Source organism: Strongylocentrotus purpuratus, unplaced genomic scaffold, assembly GCF_000002235.5.
Source record: "Strongylocentrotus purpuratus isolate Spur 01 unplaced genomic scaffold, Spur_5.0 spur5_scaffold_2, whole genome shotgun sequence".
Taxonomy (NCBI): domain Eukaryota; kingdom Metazoa; phylum Echinodermata; class Echinoidea; order Camarodonta; family Strongylocentrotidae; genus Strongylocentrotus; species Strongylocentrotus purpuratus.
Genome location: NW_022145605.1, coordinates 31153471 through 31176251, shown reverse-complemented (window position 1 = coordinate 31176251; position 22781 = coordinate 31153471). Strand labels below are relative to the sequence as shown.

General features: G+C 37.2%; 2 protein-coding genes across 2 annotated transcripts in view; one reads left to right on the top strand and one right to left on the bottom strand.

Moving 5' to 3' along the window:
• Positions 1-476: 476 nt before the first annotated feature.
• Positions 477-12548, top strand: LOC580235 (E3 ubiquitin-protein ligase RNF185). Its single transcript, XM_780309.5, has 6 exons — positions 477-589; positions 3878-4523; positions 6240-6371; positions 6903-6957; positions 7962-8082; positions 9330-12548. The coding sequence occupies exons 2-6, from the start codon at positions 4264-4266 to the stop codon at positions 9425-9427; spliced, it is 666 nt and encodes a 221-aa protein (XP_785402.2). The 5' UTR covers positions 477-589; positions 3878-4263; the 3' UTR covers positions 9428-12548.
• A 3384-nt stretch (positions 12549-15932) lies between these two features.
• Positions 15933-22781, bottom strand: part of LOC586981 (probable E3 ubiquitin-protein ligase HECTD4) — a 95366-nt gene continuing 88517 nt past the window's right edge. Inside the window, exons 58-64 of the mRNA XM_030991221.1 lie at positions 21936-22088; positions 20680-20855; positions 20013-20165; positions 19244-19431; positions 18369-18564; positions 17878-18100; positions 15933-17137 (exon numbers count right to left, since the gene is read on the bottom strand). Of these exons, the coding sequence (XP_030847081.1) occupies positions 17001-17137; positions 17878-18100; positions 18369-18564; positions 19244-19431; positions 20013-20165; positions 20680-20855; positions 21936-22088 (1226 nt within the window). The 3' untranslated portion in view covers positions 15933-17000. The remainder of the gene's footprint in view (positions 17138-17877; positions 18101-18368; positions 18565-19243; positions 19432-20012; positions 20166-20679; positions 20856-21935; positions 22089-22781) is intronic.

The following is a 22781-nucleotide window of genomic DNA, read 5'->3' as shown; positions in this document are numbered from 1 at the left end:
TGTCCAAAATTGTATAACTTAATTAAAACGGGGAACTTGATATCGGACAAGAGACGTGACGTGAGCCTGCCCCCTTTCCAAAATTGTGCCTGCTTGTATAGGTACCGGTATGGTGCTTCTAATATGACCTTGATCCGCGCCTGCACTTGCAAAATCAACTTTCTCCAAGTTAGAAAACATCTTAAAAGCATAAGAAGCTGAAGATGAAGACGAATAAGAGGTCGACAGCTCAGCTTCTCATTTTCTTGGGTCATGTTATTCTAAAGAATGGTTTGGAAAATCTTGCACTGACTGGTTTTCGACATATGGACTCTTTTTTTTTTTGATGCTCTTTCGGAAAATGAAGTTCAAATTGAGAATTTCTAAAAACAGATATTTATGACCTCATAGCTTCGGTACTCTTTAGGTCATTGCACTTAGGCGCAGGTTTGACTGGTTTCTCCCTTAGCTTCGCTCTATATTCAGCCTAAAGAGGGCGTTTTCTCAAACACGTAATATCACTATATGTACTGAGCAGCAACATAGTAGGGAAAGTCACTACGAAATATCTGTCTTTTGATCTGGAGTGTGTTCAGCACAAACGATTAGGGTAAGATAGTTTTCAAAATCATTGTTGGTAGTAATTCTTAAAATCTTTGTAGTGTTAATTTGAAAATAATATGAATAAGTAATCAATAAAGAGCGTACTAATGTAATGCCTATCGGCCTCCTGGCTTAGCTTTGAATGCAGTCAGCTGCCAGCCTGCTGCAGCCACTGCCTAAGCCCTAGGCTAGACTGCACAGAGCGCGCGTCGCGTCGGCCGGGGGTTGATGGTGAGACGGTATGGAGGTGGGCACTGCACACTCCATCAAAGCATATTCTAGAGAGTCATTGTGTGTGTGTCCATTGTGTTTTTTACAGACGTGTATCAATCAGATATGATTTTTTTACCTCTGAGGACCGATCTTTAAACGTCACCATCCGAAAGACGTGACTCTGACTCAGCTTCGAACCTGCGTCCTCGGCTGAATCAGTTTGTAACTTCCGCTTTTACTTAGCTGGATTACAGGCGCACGCCACAATGCCTAGACTAGTTGTGTATTGACCTTTATATCCAGCACATAGACCCTACAAAGAATCTTTTAATCTGATTGGTCTAAACGAGGTCACATGATCATTGATATATTTACCATCGTGAGTGAGCTAGGGGTGTGCAAAGCCAAAAGTACTATCACACTGCGATAGTACTTTTGTACAGTATTTTTTTGCTGCTGCCCCACTTGCCCATTGAATAAGCATAGCGAAGAAGGTTACGCTAAATGTCAGTGTTTTTGTTAAGGGTTAACTTAAGGCCAAACTACAAGTCAACGATGCTTAATTTAAGCGTTAAAAAAGTCAAATGCGCGTGCTTCTACTTTATTACATGTAGTCTATGCATGTTGTGCTTTGAACATAAATCATGTAAACTTGAAACAAATACGACTATACAACTGGTAAATAAGACCAATCGATGCATGTCATTAATGCGCGATAAAAGCAAAACCATAGCCATGTAATGTCTGATCGCGCACCCAATGTTGTGTGCTAAAATCTTTCCCATAGAGATTGCACACATCCCTATGTGGTCTACATGCATTGCGCGACCAAGCAAAATTGGTCAATGATTTTATGAAAAATTTGAAATTCAAACCTTTATAACAAATGATCCTGAAGGTGAAACTCAATAAATGTGGTGTCATATGAAAGAGCAGGTTTTTCTCCATATTCCCCATAGGGGGCCACCCCCGGAATTCTAAATATATCTTGCTCAAAACAGCGATTTAAACATCGTTTCCATGGTAACTCGGAGATTTACCAATTTCACGAACTGCCCCCCGAGGGATAAGTTGGGCCAGCTGTAAAGAATATATCCATGCACTTATTTTTTCTCTAGTCCCAAGGGATCATTTGTTACAACAGTTTGAAAATACCCTTGCTCCACGCTTTGCATATCGTGCTGTGCATTAGCTGTGCAGCTTTTGAGCAGAAATTATAACTCTGCGTGAACCACTTTTCTGTCCATTCTGACCAAAATGCTATGAATATTGCACAGTTTTTGAGGGGCTGTATCTTTTGATAGAAACATCGGTGAGTCTTGAAATTTGAAAGGTATTATTCTGATTACATTTTTTACTCCAATATCCAACAAAAATGGTGAAAAACGATCCCAAATTGAAAATTGAAAAATCGTTCAGACACCCTACTATGATGTTGTGTTGTGTGCTAAAATTCTTCCCATAGAGATTGCACGCATCCCTATGCAGTCTATGTGCATTGCGCGACCATGCAAAAACAGTCTTCTTTTTTTTTTTCAATTCGAGATTTAAACCTTTATCTGTTGTGATCCTGAAGGTGATACTCAATAAATAAGGTGTCATATGAAAGAGCAGGTGAATTCCAATATTTCCAAAGGGGGGTCATCTCGAAATTCTAAAAATATCTTGGTCAAAATGGCAATTTAAACATTGTGTCCTGGCTATCTTTGAGGTTTGCCACTTTTGAGATATGACGCCCCGATCGATAAGTAGTCCCAGTCCTAAGGAACAATTCTATACGCTTATATTTTCGCTAGCCCCGAGGGATTACAAAGGATTACAGTTTAAAAATACCCTTCCCCCTATTTGGTGGATCAGCTAATTAGGGGGCGTGCTCTCCGCTCAGTCCAAACCATGGTTACATCGCGTAACATCTCCGCGTACAAACAAAACCTGACATTCAATTACACATTATAGTAAATTAAAGTATGGCTAGCCATTCGCGCAATAAAACCCGGAAGTGAATACACGTTATAGACAATGGCAATATCGCAGAGACAACGTGCACGTTGTCTCTGCGATATTGCCATTGACTATAACGTGTATTCACTTCCGGGTTTTTTGGTGCAAACGGCCAGCCATACTAGTCAATGGCAGGTATCGCAGAGACGACGTGGCTCAAGCTGAAAGTCGCGCATTCAGCTTAGCAACATGCGTACGATATGCATACGCTTGCATATCGCGCGATACAGCTGTTTGGCTTAATTTAGCAAAATAACATCACTCTGCGTGAACGTCTTTTTCGTCGATTCTGACCAAAAAGATATGAATTTACCAGTGTTTTGGAGGGGCTGTAATGTATCTTTTGATAGAAACATCGGTGAGACTTCAAATTTGAAATGTATTATTCTGATTACATTTTTTATTCAAATATCAAACAAAAATGGTGAAAAACGATCCCAAATTGAAAATTGAAAAATCGTTCAGACACCCTAGTATGATATGTTAATATGTGTCGACAAGTTCATTGTTCTTTCAAATTTTTACCACTTTTATTGACTTATTAACTGAATTGAAATGCTCACGGTTTTGAGCAATGTTGCCAAAATCATTCAGCATTATTGGAAGCTAATTATAAGTATTTGTAAAACAGACAATATCAGCCTTGAGCTCCATTTCATGTTTTTAATGAATTTAATTCAATTTATTTCAATAATAATAACAATGCAAAGGTCTAGAAATATACCATACAAATGTGATTGAATTACTATTAAACACTGCTCACAAATTTAAATGAATGGAACTACAGTCTGTATTTACTATGCAGTTAAAGCACATCTATATTCAGCATACCCCTTAAAAATATATTTCTGTTTCTATATTTAATTTCATTTCATTTCATTTCTCATGTTGTTACATAGGCTATACATTGGAAAACAAAGTACAAGTTTTTTTTTTTTTTCAATAATACATAATAAATAGCATGAAAATAAGTGGTCAATATAGAGTACTGATTTAACTGGTTATTCGTGTATTCATGTAACTTGCCTTTTAAATAATGAAGACCTTTTTTTCTCTGTCTTTCATACACTGTACATCACAGGTACATGTACTGAAGAAGGTCATAAATCGAGAAAGCAACTTCCTCACCAAACATTCAAGATTTTCTACTACATAGTGATAAATGAGATGACCTTTCTGTTTGCACGTCTGAGCATCAGAAAGAGCTCCTTTTGGATGGAACCCTCATTTTCTTCTTTAGTTTTGAGTGTGCTCTTCATTCAATGAATATCTAAGAGAACGCTAGCTTCCGAGAGATATACATGTAAGTTTCCACTGTGTTCTTCACTTCATGTAAAGCTGCCTCCGTTTTTCAACAAAGAAGGATAACATCGACACAAGTGCCGTTAGCATATAAAGTTGATCTTCCGATGAAAAACCATACTAGCAGTCATCAACATCAACATGGCGTTATAGTCTCCATTATGAATGATTCAACACTCAGTTGATGAGCAGCAGATAGATAATTCATCATTAATTACATTTATTGACAAAAATAGAGGAAAGGACTCTGCAATTTATAACCCAACCATGGCTAGTAACAGTACAGAGGACGGTAACCAAAAACCTAGCAACGGAGCATCGGCTTCCACGGACGATTCCACTAGCCAAGAGAGCTTGTTTGAATGCAACATTTGTCTTGATACCGCCAAGGATGCAGTCGTCAGTAGATGCGGGCATTTATTCTGGTGAGTTTTTTACAGTCTTTTTTTGCTCCAACCGAATGGGAAATTAGATTGGAATAGATTAAAATCAAAGATAAGGTAGGATGATTTGTGACAAACTACGCTGAATCGCCATTTGCTCGGGGCTTTATTTTTTGTCCAAGATGGAGCGAGTTAGGGCTTGGTTTGTGACTGGGCGATAGGTTAGGTGTACAGGTATTGTTGGTCAAACAGTTTTTGAGCATCAAGTAACGCCTGGCTGGAAGCTCCCCAGGGAGTGGAGATTGTGCACACAGTGTGTGCGGCCAAGTATTGAATCCAATGACCGGGGTAATTCTGTAATTAAAGCGCTTAGAGACATCATAGATGTATTAAGCGCTATGTAAAAGCGGAATTATTATTTTTATTAAGGGTTTGGGTATTGATTGATTGATTGATCAATTTTTTTTCATTTCATATAACAATTGTTTGCACAATAAAGAACATAGTTTACAAAGTAAGTTCAAAATTATGAAATGAAACTGGAACCTACTGGAAAGCATAGGTAGCTTGTTTTTGTAGGTTCCCAATAATAATGTAATATAAATATTATTTTCATAAATCATTTCAAATTGTCTTAATAATCAGAGTAAAAATAGATATAATATAATAACATATTTTTATAAACCCTTTAAAAGTATTTAAATAGTTGAAATATACAAAAAGAACAGAATTACATGTACAAAACGGGACACGAAGGACAGGAAACTGACCTAATAAGATAAGACATGACGTGACAAAACAACTCATAACATTAAAATAGATCATGCAAAATTACAGTAGACCCTCCCGAATGTTGACATACTGTATAGTTTGATGATGATTGTTTTAATATACATGTACATGTACATGTACCTGATGATTGCTAAGAGTAAACAACCAGGGGAACGACTGCTGTAAGTCCTCTCTGAGGGACTTGGTAATGAGGATTTATGATTCACCAAAGGGTATGAGCGCATCGATTTGGTTTTGAGCCAGGGACCTCTCGATCGTTCGTTCATTCGTGTCTCCTTAGATCAAGATTAATGTAATCTTGATCTTTGGAGTAGTTGCTACAACCGGCCGTGTCAGACACGTTGCCCTGGGGTGCGAGATAATAAGACCAAAGCCATGGCACCTCCTATAGTGAAGTGACATTTTATACAAACACTGTATGATTGTTATGACTGTATATTTTGTATTTTTAGTTACCCTGTAAAAGATTTTGAAAATTTAGCCTTTGGCTGCAATGATATTGTATGAATTATTAAAAGGTATAGACCAGTTTTGGAAACGCCCCCCTCTCAAAAAATGAAATGAAAGTTCCTTTTACCAATCATGTGAAAGAATATGTTTTGACTAATACGTGAGGATACAAATTTTGCTGGGAAACCACCTACTAAGTGATATATTTGGTAAATTATTATAGCTATCCAGTCCGGATAGATCTAAAAATGTATCGCGTAGTATACATCTTTCTGTTTACAGCGCTTGTAACTCTACCAAGACTGGGCCAAATTTCTTATCGTTTTGATGATTCCAGAACCTTGCAGTACAGACCAATACTTACATGTACACTACATGTACTGTATATGCTAAAGTAGTTGATCAACCTTTTCTGATCGATTCCACAACATTTCTTTCACAATGCAATTGCATGACCAGAACTGGTCTTTACCTTTAACTTTAAAATACATGTATTTCAATATCATTCTCTTACAGTTGGCCCTGTCTATACCAGTGGCTTGAGACCAGACCAAACAGACAAGTGTGTCCAGTATGCAAAGCAGGCATCAGCAGAGACAAGGTCATTCCATTGTATGGACGGGGGAGTACAAATCAACAAGATCCCAGGTATTTGAGTGAAATTTGTTTCTTATTGTAAAAGCTTTCAGCAGTTACAAGTCAAAAAGGGGGTAATTACATGTACATCTACAGATTTGCTTTATAGTGTTTGGATTGGGCATATAATATTTTTTTTAAAGAATACCAACAAATACAGACATGTACTGAAGCTTTTGATCTTGCATTCATCAAGCACTCACCAGAAATGTCCAGAATGAATCGCAAGATTGAATAGAAAGGGGAAATTAGAAGCTAAGGGAACACATAGTAATATAAATAGAAGCTAAATGGATGATCGTAATGGGCTGTGTTATTTTCTCTTTTGTACTAGTTGGTCTCCGACATACTACTCAACCTCATGTCCGCTTGGTCATAGTTTGAAAGCAATAATCATGAACTTGGCTGATTATACATTTATGTTGTTGACTTTCATTGATTGCCACTTTAATAGTTTGTTTGCCGCTTGTTAACAGGCAAGTGCGTTGAAATACCTTAGAAAGACCATGATCTTATTTTTTCTCTCTTTCTTTGCGACTTCAGAGAAAAGATGCCACCAAGACCACAGGGGGAGAGACTCGAACCAGAAACACAAGGGGTAAGCACTGTCTTTGTATGTCCCCCCCCCCCCTCGCCCTCTTTGCAATGTTACATCAGTTCTAAAGTGCACAAAGAACATGCTTCAGTGACGATGGCTTTGTGTTCAATATCTACACTAATGGGGCATTGCAAGAAAGTTGCGATTGATTGCAAGTTCCCAAATTTGCAATTGATGCAATGGATTGCAACTCAACTTTCTTGCAATGCCCCGCTAGTCTCCTAAATTTCCTAGGATTTTGTAAGGATTAAAGATTTAACAATTTAATTAAGTTAACTAGATCTAGCTTTTATTCTCCCCCTCTCTCTTACTAATGGGGCATTGCAAGAAAGTTGAGTTGCGATCAATTGCAGATTTGCAATTTTCGCAAGACTTGCACTTGATTTGCAATGGATTGCAACTTTCTTGCATTTCTTTATAAGTGTCACTAACTAAATTTCCAACTTCAACACCAGACCCATTCCTAACTGTAAAGCCTTGAAGCCATACATGTAGCTCTGTCTTTGATGAAATATAGCCTGGAGCAAATGTTGGATCACTGTAAACAACACAATATGTTGCATGTAGTTTTATAATGTAATCAAATCAAATTGAATGCATTCATTTTTGTTATCCTTGTTACACATTAGCTCAGACACCTGTTATGAATAACTTTCAATAATCAGAATACAAATTTCATACATGATGCATTGTCCAACCTAGCAACAACTAACGTATGACATTTGTATTTTGACTATTATTTGTAACTGTTGTAACAGGTGAATTTAATAACTCATCAATTTTTCAAAACATGCACAAATTTGAGTACATTTTGAAAACTGGTCTATTGAGTACAAGTTCTAGAGCTCTATAGTTCATATCTTTTGTTTAAAACAAATTAAGAAAATTAAACACCATGATTATTTATTTAAATAAGTCATTTAAAGTTACAGTTGTCAGCATCTCTGTTTCTCCTCTTGAAGAAGAATGTTTATTCCATTTATTTTTTGTTGATATCCATGCAGCCCTTCCAAGGTTTTGGTTTTGGAGACGGTGGTTTCCACATGTCCTTCGGTATCGGTGCCTTTCCTTTCGGTTTCTTTGCTTCAACATTCAATCTAGGAGACGGCAGAGTAGGACATCCACGTAAGTATAAGAACAGTTGGGCAGTAGGGTCCTCACAAGAATTACAGTTAAACCTGTCTATCAACGCCACCCGAGGAAAACAGAATGTGGCCTGTAGACAGGTGGCCTTCCTGGACAGGTTCTACAACACACATTTTCTCTCTCTCTCTCTCTCTCTTTCTTTCTCACTCTCTCTTTCTCTCTTTCTCACTCTCTCTTTCTCTTTCTCTCTCACTCTCTCTTTCTCTCTCTGTCTCTCTGTCTCTCTCTCTCTCTCTCTCTCTAGGGAGTCGAAATGCATATCCACTGTAGACTGGTGGCCTTTACAGAGAGGTGGCCAGTAAGGCAGGTTTGACTGTAGTTTACCCCTGTTCTAAAGTGAATGAATTGGCATTTTGAAATCATTCAATTATTTGGCCTTCGGCAAATGGGGACATTTTTTCTAGACGATCTCCTGTTCCTTTTTGTATTTTTATGATATACATGTACATGTACATGTAAATGCACTCCATTTCATTAATGTAAGTACTGGGTGCATTGTCCAAATGTTCTTTTGCATACTTTTATCAGTACATGACTGCCGCTAAATTTCTTTTTTCTTTGAATAATGTAAATAGTCATATATTGTTGAGTGGATTGTGCATCCTGACTTACACGGAAGTTGTACTGTATAAGTCATGGTTTATGAAGAAAGTGAAAGTGCGAATGTTGTGAACATTTTAACTTCCTGGGTGCTTCCTGTAGAAGTATTGATAAAGTATTGATGAATGTTAATGGTTGTCTTATCACATAACAGTATATGATATTGTATGAATGAGGTTAACACTTTGTATTTTACCTGTTTACAATACACTTCAATATGTGCAGATGTTTGGCTGTTTTTATTGTAAATATGACATTTGGTCTTCAGACTTTTGTTATGTGTTTTATTGATAATAAACCAAAGTTGACATTAACATTTCAAGTGAGAAAATATGGGGTCTAGCTCATGTAGATGTACATGTAGTAAGCCGACTCCATTAAAATAAGCAGTACTTTAAAAAAAAATCTTTAACTTCCGCTGTTCTCTGTTTGCTTCATCATCTCTGTATCCTCTCACTCTATTACCATGTCAATAACATATCAATACCCACACCGGCACAGAGCCTTTTTATAACATAACTCATTTATTGGCTTGCAGAGGGGCAAAATAGTTTTGTATAATTTTAAGTCCATTGCCAAGGTATAATTTCCAAGGAATCACTTCAATTTTTTTTCTTCTCTTGCAGCCCGTCCACAAGTTCCTAGCAACCCGGAAGAGCAGTTTTTATCCAAGGTGTTTCTGTGGGTGGCATTTCTCTTTGTATTCTGGTTGCTCGTCGCTTGATACTTGTTGAGCCTCGAGGGACCACCTCATTACTGCTTTGAGCCAAGCTTTCTTCAGGGACTCCTACGACTGCATCGATTTAGTGCAGTTAAAATTCATGTTTGTATGTTTTCAGAAGGATGGCGTAGTCTGGCTGTAGATGGCGCTTCTCAAGAGCCTCACTCGACAGCACTGAAAATGGTTTGTGGGCAAAACACACACACACACATCTTCATGTTTTCGAGCAAGTACCTTGCATGGAAGGTGCGCTCTAGTGCAGCTTATGGGCGATTACATGCATTATGTCTTGTATGATATATAAAGCCTCTTTTTCCCTTTTCATTATGTGAGGGGTATCAGAAATAACCATTTACAGTCGAACGTGTCTATAGCGACAACCCAAGGGAAACACAAAAAGTGGTCTTTGTAGACAGGTTCTTTTAGTACATGTTTCAATGAGAAACCATTTTCAAGGGAAACAAAAAATGTGGTCTCTATAGACAGGTGGTCCTTGTAGACACGTGGTTGCTAAAGCAGGTTTGACTGTAATAGTTGATAATCATCTCAAGAATTTCTGTGGATGTTTTGATATTTCATTTTGGGTTGAAATCAATAAATGTCATACATGTATGTTGTACGGGACACATCGCACAGAATCGCCCATATGAAACATGTCACTGCCCAGTGAGAGTCTTTGACGCCTGATCCTGACAACGTCATGACTTCAACATACATGTATATGGTATGGAAAGAGCAAAATTCTTACCAATAAACAAGATTATTCCATGGCCAAAGAACGCCCGTCATTAAAAGCACTCGTCAACAATTTACTCATAGTTTCATTTTGGCACATATTGCAGTCATTGCAGGTACATAAATTCTGTTGAAAGCATTAATGTATTTCCCTATACCTGCAGTCTTGCAAATCCCTCATAATTACAGTGGCTACACGTTTACCGTCATCTGTTTACATATATGTGTTAATTCTACTGCACTAAATACACATTAGCCATTGTGGCTTGATGGCAGTCCTGGTGAAATTGGAATTGTATATTGTTTGTGTCAAATATTATGATTACCGGTACAATTGGAAAAAGCTTCTCTAGGGGGTGCCCTGTCGAAGCTTGCTAACTGTCTATACATGTATATGTTCAATTTAGATTATATGTTTTATTTTATATTCTGATTATATTGTAGTTTAATTAATATACAATTTCTTTTTCGTGGTATACTCAGGGTATGAATTGGCATGTCTATTGGTAAAAGAAAAACAAAATTGTGCATAAAGCTGGGGCATATTTTGCTCATGGTCCAGATTTGTAGCAACACTGAATTTTTGCTGTTCAATAAGTATTGCAAATATTTCTTGTCATCAAAATTCCTAAAAGGCCAATGCCTACAATTCATGAAAGTTGTCTGGGTGTACCATGTGAAAATGGGTTACCACTTTGAAAAAGGTTGTGCAAAGAAAAGTAACCTGGAAGTATTTGGTATGTATGGAAACCATTATCTTAAGCATACATGTATATTTTGTTACTTTGTTGATATTTGATACAGTGAATTTTGCTTGTCGGTACAATATAGTCTCAGTATGCTATATACAATCTTAACTTTGTATTGTAGAGCTGTTCACAATTTCTTGACATATCACCAGGTGCAAAACCAATGGCAGCACATTTTGAAGAGCTAAAATGTAGTATGATTGTTATTATTTCTCAGATGTAATATATTCTTTCCCACATGTATGACATTGTTGAAATATGGTGCTGTTTAATTCCTCATTTCCTGCAAACTGGATGCCTGGGCCCCATCTTATAAAGAGTTGTGATCGATCCAAATCAAACGCAAGTCCTCCAATCAGTCACATTTTGCAGTCCCCTATCTCCCATGTACATACTTTCAATTGATCTTAGTCGTAAATAAGTTGCGATCAATATCAACTCTTTATAAGATGGGCCCTGGACTGCAAAACTATTCTGTAGACTGTATTTATTCAAAAGTCGACTCCAGGGGGGCGTTTCACAAAACTTGTCATCAGTGACAAATGACAGTTCTCGTTATAAGCTACTGAAATCGTTGCTTCTGATTGGTTATCAGCATATTTTGTCACTGATTTTTGTCATTAGTCATTGAAAAAAGGGCTTTGTGAAACACTCCCCAGCAGTTCATTGCATGTTCCAGATTTCGACCAAAGCAGGAACAAATTGTAAGAAAAATGTTAATATGGGGCTTTGTGTAATGATTGGTGTTGCCTTAATATTTAATGGCTGTCATTATTTTGTCAAATTATTTCATGATTGGTGATGACGGTATCGTGTAATTATTGGGTTCCAAACCAAGGACTGTTGTTGATAATGGGTTTTAAGTTATAATAGGTATTAACCACTTCTTCAGCACTCATTATTTTGTCAAAGTATTTCTTGTGATGAAACACAGAAGAGGTTCAGGTTTGATAAGTGATGCATGATCTCAGTAATTTGTTCTTTCTTCAAAAGCAGTGGAACATAAAGAGAGTAGTGCATATCATTGTCATCCATTTTGTTGTGATATTTCATGGAGACTTTGTTTGCCGACCCCTCAATTAAAAATGATGTATCAATTCCTGGCACTGATCAAATTGAAGGGCAAGACATGAAGAGTTCATGTATATATTCTGCCATTTCAATTCATCTTATCTATCAGCTAATGACAGAAAAGTGTTCAAGTTAAAAGCATTGGTTGTTTTGCATAGCATATTATTTTGAGTCTTACATTTACTATTACCTGTAGGAATTTATGGTTATCCGACATTTGTTCCAACAAGGTTCCAGACTTTATTCATCAAATTATAGGGTTAGGGTTGCAATTGGGTTTTTTAGATTACCCGATAGAGTTTAGGGTCAGGTATAGTGTTGGGTTAGTTTGGGAAATGGACTTGAATCATTTGCCGCAGAAGCAAGCATCGTAAAAGCATGTCAGGATGAAAGCTCAATATTTATCTCCTTAACTGCTCATCACTCGGCTATTATACTGTACGATTTATTACCTAAATATGATGTAGCAGATATGTTTTCTTCTTAGTTTTCAATATTCAGTTGAAATCCCTGCTGTGATGTTTTATTTATTTTCTGTCATTACCAGAATTCAAGACTATCTCCTTTTTTCTGAAATCATTTTATTTTGTTATTCTAGGGAACCAAATGTAAATTTGTGACTGCATTTTAAACACACGGACTACTGATTACTTTACTGTTCCCGTAGGTAAATAAATGGATTTATACATGTATGTAATTGTATAATTGTCCTGCCATGGACCTAAAGCTTTACATGCAAATCACATATTTTGGGTTGAGAGCTATAAATGGCATTTAATAGCTCAACAAAAGTTGTTAAATTCTTCTGGTTCTCAGAAGGGGGTGTTTCACAAAATTTGTCATTAGTGACAAATGTCAGTTATTGCTATGAGCTAGTGAAATCCTTGCTTCTGATTGGTCATCAGCAGATTTTTCACTAGTATTGTCATTTGTCATTGAAAAAAAGGCTTTGTGAAACACCCCCCTGGTGTCACATTTTGATACCCCAGTCACAACCAACAAGTCTGACCCCAGACCAACCCCATACCACACACAGGATTACATGTACCTCGAACGTCCAAGAATCGGTCAGTTTGGCGGTGTGACTGATGTTTAATTAGAGTTGCATGTCGCCCTTCAAATTGGCAACAATAGTATTTAGATGAATATATTATACATGTATGTTTATATCAGAGGAAGTTCTGTTCTATGTAATGTACATACATATTTATGTATGAGATGTTGATCAAAATAAACCGAGAAATACATTATCTCATGGACATTAAATTTTTTGTACGTATAGCTCATTGTTTTGTGAGGCTCATGAAGTTTGCGAAAAAGGGGATAGTATGTAATTGAGGCATTACCCCCAAATGTACTCTACAACATAGCCACTGACCGCCCTTTGAAATTGAATGAGCATATGTACAGTACTGTATATGCTGATAATCAAATCTCATCTCATTTAAAAGATAATTTTAAAAAATTAATCGGGATCTGTTTGCTTAATTAGGGCGTTGACAAAATATGAATTCTTCTATTGGGTACATGTTTTAGGGCTATTGTGCCAAACCACCCATACATGTACATGTACATGTACATACACGTACATGTATGGAGCAATATTTGTTATGTTTGTTTAAAGGCAGTTTTCCCCGTCAATATGTGCTCAAGGCTCAGGCGTCCCAAAGCTTAAGTAAAAGTACAAAATCAAGCCGTATATCTTATGTGAAATTTCATTTATTATACACCTCTGACTACAGTCAACATACTGTGAATATATACATGTTGTACAAAGTTACAGCGCTCCACTATACTTCCAATATACCTCTTCTTCAATCCGTCCTACACCACACTACCAATACCTAGCACGTTACTGAAAGCAACGGGATAATCATAATTTCAAGTTAAACATTCCCACAACTGATATCAATAAAATATCTACCAACAAAAAAAATCAATTCCAAATGTAAACATGCAGTCTACATAATTATGATGTTTCATAGGAAATACATCTTGTCTAAAAAATAAGCAAACATAAATCAAATAACACTTGTTTGCAGTTCATACATTTCCAGGATTCTTAAAGAGCTAATTGGCTCTAAAAACAAAATTCATTGCATTCATACACGCAGACACAGTGCATATCACATCTATTTCAATAATTGACCAATCTCTCTTAATTGCTAATACACAAGTCTCTTGAGCGGCTAAATGCTCGATGCAAAACAAACACCTCAAAAAATTCACACATCACACAATAGATATACATGTATTTAAGTACTACGTACCCAAGTAATTTGATTTGATTGATTTTTGATAATTTATTCTTGTCCACAAATTATCAAATATTAATCCCTCAAATGTAAATAAATAGTCATTCCTACAACCTACAAGGGTATATCACTATCTATCTAGTACAAAACGGTCAAACAAAATACCAATTTTCTGCCCCAAAACGGGCTTGTCCCACAATGAGGGATGCATAAATAAATCGAGCTGTAAGTTGGTAAAAATAATGTAACAAAGAAATATTCAAACTGAGACACAAACCATCTTCTACAAAAAAAAACATCTCCCCCCCATTTACCAAATACTGCATACAATATCAACAATTGCCTCGTACATGTATCTTGCACACAAATCAAACATGTTCATGTAAATCTATGTAATCATTCCGGCACCGTTAATCACAAAATATATGTTTAATACACATTATCTAAATAATATTATTGTAATATTAATGGCAATAAAATATTCACTATGAACAAAAAAAGAACTCTAGATATTAACATTTCAGACCATCATAAATGCAAAATCTAACTAGGTAATGAAACATATCAATTAACTATTAAAATACTATATTGCATGTATAGAAAATACAGAAATAATCAGATAAATCATTCAAAATATGCAAGCAGATTAATACCATTCATAACTATTGAGCTATTCTACTAGAAAATGCTAAATTTTGGGTTTCTTAATCCCTTCTCCAGCAACAGTCATTATTAAATTATCATAAATGAACTTTCAAAAGTGTAATTCTGCTACGATTAATTCTTACATTAGGCATAGAATCTATCTCGAGTACAATGTAAGTAATAAGTATTTGAAAGAAAAATATATAACGTGAATAAATAGAGGTAACAATAGGTGCATTTGCTTATGTACCATATAAAAGTTTGCAAGCCAACCAAAGGTTGAAAAACTTTAGGTTTTCAATTAAACCAATCAATTGTTTTTCCATAATCTATAATGTTAACATTACAGCTTTGGTCTACCTAGAACTCTATTGAGTTTGCAACACAAATATGTATATCAAACGCAATTTCAAGCTTTCTCCTCAGACGAATTGTGTTACTAACATCAAATTTCAGTACGATGGACTTTTAACAAGGTTCTAGCGTAATTCCACTTATGGCAACTATTCACGTGTATAATTTTTGTGGAAGATTCAATTTTCTAGCCAAATAGCTACAATTTCATTATTATGTTTAACGTGCACACTCATTTTCTGCGCAGGCTATGAATAATCATACTTCAATAGCTGCTTTCATGTTAGTACAATCCTAGCAAAACTTTTACTTAAATACCAAAATTGTTTTCTTCAAAAATCCTTGTAACACACAAATCAATCTACATGTAAGAAAGTCACCTGTTATATATTCAAAATCCTGCTATACTTCATCTGCTCCCCCCCCCCACCCCCCTCCACTCAGTGTTATTTAGGGTATGCATATGCATGTTCCCAGCACCCCCTCCCCCCTTTCAGTATACCGTTAAGTCGGGTGTGTAAAGTCAATACGGGTAGATCTTTTTCTTTGTTACGAGCCAGAGATTTTGGGAACATGCATGCAGTCCCTCCATTTTGTGTGTTGGAACAAATGGGAAAGTTGTCCACTACTACATCCCAGAGACCAATTTGAAGAGCCCATACCTGTAGTGATTACAACTTTAAAAAACCAGTAACTTTCTTTTTTTTTGTCCGCTTTCATTCAAAATTTCATCAGTCTACTTCTCCGATTTTTCTGCTTTCGCCTACGGTAGTTTGAGATCAAGGCTGGATTTCCCTTTAAATATACATGTATGAATATGTAAATGTTTAAATGTTCATTTAGTAATTGGGCTAGCATTCAGAGTTGGATATCGAGTGTGGTATCTAGTATTACGCAGCTGAAAGCACAAGAGATACTAGAAAATATGATTGAAGTCACATAATACGAAAAGGGGATTACGATACACGGAATTGTAGAAGTGGTCTGAATCCAAAAAGAAAGATTCAAATTCTATTTTGTTCTTATTGTGACTATATTGTGACTCTTAGCACAGACTTTGATTATTACAAGTACATGAACATTAAGTACTTCAAAGATTGATTTCAAATATCATCTTCAGCAAAGTATCTACATATTCAAGGATGATGACTAAGATCTCAATCTACAATTAAACACTAGCTCAGTAACTTGGTAAAAGATGTTCTTGTCTTGTACTGCTCTCTAAACAATTACTACTGAAAGACATCAAACCTACATAGTACAGCTCTCAAAATGATGGATCATGAATGCATTCTGATGATGTACAATACATATTTTCATGATATACTTTGGATCATGATTGCATTCTCTTAATGAATGCATTCTGGTGATAATTGAATGCATTATGATAAAATTGTGAATCTTGAATGCATTCTGATAACGTGTGAATCATGAATGCATTCTGATGATAAAGTGTGAATCATGAATGCATTCTGCTGATAAAGCGCCTATACTATGAACACATTCTGATGAACTGTTGATTACGAAATGTAATGCATTCTGATGATAACGTGAGAATCATGAATAAAGGCTGATGATAAACTATGAAATCTTTTGCTGATCGCATTCTAATGACTAGCTGTGGATCATGAATGCCTAATGATGATGAAATGTAAAATACGGAAATCCAATCATTGACTCATTTCTCATATGACTAATCATGATGGCATTCTGATAGAAATCTGTCATCTCTGAATGCCAACCACTAAGAGAGACTGCGACATATCATCATCCACTGAGTGGGTCTTCCCTACAGTTGATGGCATACAGTAGCTTCTCTTTCATGACAGCCAGGGTTGAGTACTGTGGTAGCTTGATCATGAACATGCACGTCTCTACACGGATGAAGCGCTGGTCTGGCGATCCTGTAGAGACACAGGAAAGAGGTTGAGAGAGAAAGAGAGGTTGAGAGAGAGAGAGAGAGAGAGAGAATGGTCAAACAATATTTTGAAGAATTTTCTAAAGTAAACAAAAAATGTGGACTAGAATTACAATAAAGTGGTCTCATGTTTAAAAAAAATAACTTCCTGATGTCACATTCACATTTCCACCTGCAAGCTTGGTAAGAGCAGAACAAAAAACATGAAAATGGCCAAATTGTCAAACTGCACTGACTATTTTGGAAAGAAGAGAATTCCAACATTTATGAAATTAAGTACATGTATATCTGTATTATTTTGTTGCTATTAGGGACTTTAAGATTGAGTGGACGAGAACATCGTGAACGTCAACTGATCATGCGTGTCCATGGGAAGCCGTTTTAACATTTATTCCTATTTCCTGATATCAAAAACTCAATCTAAAAGTCTGTATTCTTTGAGTTTGCAGTACCAATCAATATCTTTAGTGAAAATAAAATTTATGCTCTGCAAAGTTCTACAAAGAACCTGACAACTCAAGATTTAAAAATTAGAATAGTGTATTTGCTCATGTCCCTGTATATATACCATCCACAATAATCTTTAAATTTTGCTGTATAAAATACAAGTATATTTCAAAATAGTAATAAAATACTTGATTCTTGTATAACATCACATATTAACAACATCTCTATGTATTTCCAAAGAGCTTTGGATTACTGAATGATTCCCATCAAAAGACTTACCACCAGGTCCATCGGGCGGGGCTATCTTCATGGGGTAGGGTGGCACATGGGCGGCGTCGTTGCCCCCCTGTCTGCAGGGACAGGTGCTGGGGATACGCTCCTGGTTGCAAGCAAACTTGATGAAGCGGCTGAGCTCCTCCTGGGAGAAACTCTCCAAGGCTTGCCAGAAGAACTCAATGTGTGTGTCTGTCTCCACCAAACCAACCTGGTACATGGTGTGAGCCTAGAAGCAATCAAGAGAAAAAAATATGCATTTATGTTAAGTTCTAGATGAATGTACACGACGCAATGCAGCAGCATTTACGAGAGGAAGGAACATCAGCGGGCCCAGCTTTGTCCCTTGCGGAACACCGCATGTCGTATGTTTCTCCTTGGAGATACAGGACAACTTGGGTACAATTAGTCAAACTGTATGAATTAGAAGGCATTTTGGGGACACTTGCTCAATGGTTTACAACAAAGTGCTTGAGGATACAGAGGACAGTACTGACCTTGAGCATGGCCAGGTCCACATGTGGTCTTCCACACATCCTGAGCTCCATGTCCGCTGGGGTCATGATGGAGAGGAGACGGTGAGGGACGATGGACGCTAGCCCGCAGCGGATGGCCAACATCCTCTCGGGACAGACCAGCTCTCTCAGGCGAAGCTCCCGAACCTCAGCGATGTACTCTCTACGATTGCTCCAGCTGTTTATTTGAAAGAAAACGTGATAGATTTTCAACACACATCACACGACATGCTAGAAAATGGAGCAGGCTGGGGGGCACCCTTACAGAGGATTATATGGTATTGAGATTGGCCAAATTTCATTCCAAAATAATAATAATAATAATAGTAGTGGGTTCTTGTATAGCACTCATGTCAGTAAGATTTGACCCTCGTGGCGCTCCCGATTATTACCCTGGCTTTAGCAAGGCTGCCATACGGCGCTCTAGCATTTCAAGGAATAAATTCCTATCAGGTACCCATTTACTTCACCTTGGTGGAGAATGGCAAATGTAGATCAATGTCTTGCCAAAGGACATTAGTGCGGTGTCCGGACACAAACCGCAGACCTTGTGATCGACAGTCCGGCGACGTATCCACTCGACCACAACACCTCTAATGGACAAACTACAGGGCTCAATTAAACCATGCATATACAATTGACCCCCCATTCATTTTACAAATCTAAAATCTGAGGACCTTTTCTTTTTTTACGCATGGGGAACATTTTGGTTAACCTGTTGAAGAGAGTGGTACGACAAATTCTCCCCTCCTTTCAATATGATCTGGCAACAACCCGATTGCAACATCAAAATTATCAGGACAGACCCCTCAGGAGCATGGATCTCAAGTACAAAATAAAAAGAAGTGAAACCTCACCTCACAGGAATCTCATGACCGTTGGGACAGAGTTCCACCAGATCTCCCATCATGTTAGGATACTCAAAATGAAGGCTCATTCCGGCGCACGCTGCTCCTGGACTGGAGAGGGAGTCCTGGTCATGATGATGGAGATAGGCGGCCACAATGTCTGAACACACGGCTGAGAATTCCTCCTCAGTTTGTGCCTGTACGAAAGCGAAGGGAGTAAAGATTGCTTTTAACTCATAATAACCTACATGTACATGTAGCACAAGATTACCTGAAATGAAAATAATCAGAAAAGCATTTTGGAATAAAAATATAATCATCTCCACCTGGATCAAGTGATGTCCTGATCCTGAAGTTAGATAGCATTTCATTGCTTTGGAGAGAAGGTTTCTTGTGATTATGTTGACTCGTTGAGTTTATTTGAGTTAGTTTCAAACATACAGTATAGTTATGTATGAAAAATAAAATTGAGATGTGTGAATGTAACTACAAAGGAATATCAATGTGAAAATTTTAATGTAATATGGGGTTGACTAGAAAAAGGCAAAATTGTTATCAGATGTGAAATCTTCTTCTGGTCATATGTCTAGAATATATCACATACATGTACACGTATTACTAACCATAGTGTTTAAATGACCATGACAAAACATTGCTTTACAAAATTGGTAGAGATCCAACTACATATAATATGCCAACATGCAGAAGAACTTGATTTATGATCAAACTAATCTCCACAAGATTCTATCAAATACCAAACCTCATCTGATAAACTAACCTGTTCCATCTTCTGAAGGAATCTGTGAGTCGCAATATCAGCCTCGGCTAGGTCCTGGTCTGGGTCTAGCGGTTCTTGGACCAGGCACTTCCAAAAGCTAGGTAACAGGTCCAGGGCTAGGGGTATATCGGCCCTCATGGCTATACCAAGAAGCTGTGACAATTAAAGGAGATCAAAGATGATGTAGATTCACAGCATTATTAGTTGTCCCTAAGACGCGCAGTTCCTGGGGGGATAGAGCATTTTCTCATTCCGGTCCGTCCCTTTGGAATAAGCTGCCACTTAATATTCGTAACTTAACTGCCCTCCATGACTTCAAAGTTGCTCTAAAACCCATCTCTTTCTAAACAGTGCTATTTAATCATGTCAATGTAGCGTCATAATTTGTGGTGTTTGAGTTTACTTTATTTTAGTTAAGAAAGTTATATGTTTGTGATTGTAATATGTACAGCACCATGAGTGTCAGAGCCTAGCGGATACCGGCGCTATATAAATATCCATATTATTATTATTATTATTTATGTGGTGTTAAATTTTGCAGTTCCCGAAAAAGGTCATAAAATAAAAAGATCAAAAATTTGAGAACTTGCAAACACGATTCTTATCTGAGTTTTCTATTTAGTATTGTATGTATGCATCATCTGTGGTAGCATTAACATTGGGTTACCTGTCCAAAGAATAGAAGCATCCTCTCTTCCGGGTAGGTCATAGGGTCAGGTCGAAGGATATAGCGCCCTCTATATTTGTCCATTGCACCGCCACTTAGACATGGCATGAGGAGGCGGAGCCTGTCGCCGTGGAGCTCCTGCGTTACCTCCCCCAAGAAGTGGCGGAAAGAGCCGCCTGGAGGAGAGATGGGATCAAAAAATATTTACCAATTGCTGAAAAAATAGGGGGCCTTTGCGATGTATTTGTATCTGAAAAGCACCTGGACCAAACTGCAAGCATTTGCTCTAGATTGAAAATAACTATCTATTGATATAATCTTATAACTGCGCAAATGATATCTGGACAAGTACTTGACTTCACACAAGAAACAAATGTGTTTTTTTTTTCACATGGATAACATTTGGTTAACAATACAGATATTATATTCATCTGCTTCCTAAAGTTTCTGGAAAAGAATTTCACCCTTCATCTGGTAATGGCCTTTCACCTCTCTTTCTCAAACTCGCCCTCCACTCAATCATTCTTCTATATGCGCCTAATTCTTCCCATCCTCTCCCTACTTCTTTTACTCCTACATGTATCAGCCCATAATATGATATTCCCTTATAAAGATGAAGTTGAGTACTGTTCATGCAATTACATTGAAATAAACTGTCTGGAAGAAAAAGAGATTTGTTTTTAGTACATACATATCGATGTGTACTGTGAGGTTTTGGAATGATCAAAACGATTCTTTTATTTTTTTTTTATAAATGCACTGCACACAGAAATGGGTGTATGGGACTACGCAAACACACACATGTTGCATCAAAGCTTGGTCCAAGCTTTTAAAAAGCTATTTATTGTAATATTTTGAATGAGGGCATTTGAAGAGCAATCCTCTTCAGGGGGCATTTCTACTTTAAAATTCTTCCAAACTGACATAAAACGAATGAAAAAAGCTCACAAATTATATTACCTTCACCGGACAGCAAACTTCTTTTTAAATATAACTTTGAAAATATAAGTTCCATATCAACCAAGTCAGGACGGATGCACATGCATACTCATTCTTCCCAAAGACAGTTAAGGACTGGAACAGTCTTTCTCCCTTAGTTGAAGCCAAACCTTTGTTAAATACTTTGAAATCTGCGCCTTAAGTTGGTGGCCGCACATGACGACACACCTCCAGTTTAAACACCTTTACGGCATCTTTTGGAGGAATCCTACCAAGTACTGTACCAAGACCAATGTGATTAGAAAATGATTTCTTACTTGTTCCATGGACTTCCTCACCGACCAGCTTGACATTGAAAGCGTACGTAGGGTCGCCACCGCTGGCTATCTTCACACACAGCTGAGAGGAGTACACATTGGCAAGGGCAGAAGCAGCTTGGCAGAAAGTGGGTGATTTATCCTTAGTTGATGCTGCAAACCAAGCAAATAATAACATAAAAAATCATCATCTGGGCCCCCTTCTTAAAAAGAGTTGCGATTAATCAAAACTTGTTGTGATTGATATCAATCACAACTCGTCGCCTGGCTGGCAGAAGGGCGTTAGCTCAAATTTCAGGTCAAAAATGAAACTTTCAGCAGAAGGGCGTCAACACTAAATCGCCTCAAACTTTTATAAAACTGACTTAATTCTGAGAAATAATTGTGGCCGTGTTCTACTACAACATTTCTATTAGTCTTTTATGTTTTAAACAAATTTTCAGGACGGAAAGCAGTTTAAATATAAAACAAATCTTTAAATCGAGATTCGAAAAGTAGTTTTCGAGTCGCTCGCGCGCTAACGCCCTTCTGCCACCTGGCCGACAAACTACATTGTACATACATAAGAGATAGGAGACTGTAAACTTGCGATTGATTTGTATCAATAGCAGCAATCGCAACTCTTTACAAGACGGGATACTGTCAAAACACAAGACTTGGTTAAAAACTGTCGGCAGCTATATTAGGACATTTTATTAAAATGTGAAATGCAAAAAACTAAGGACTTGTCTTCACTGATCTATTTTGTACAAGAGTATAGTTACACCTGCAAACAAACAAACAAAATTGCAGCAACATCTGGTACAAAACTGTTTAAAATCAGGACCACTCACAAAATTCAAAAAT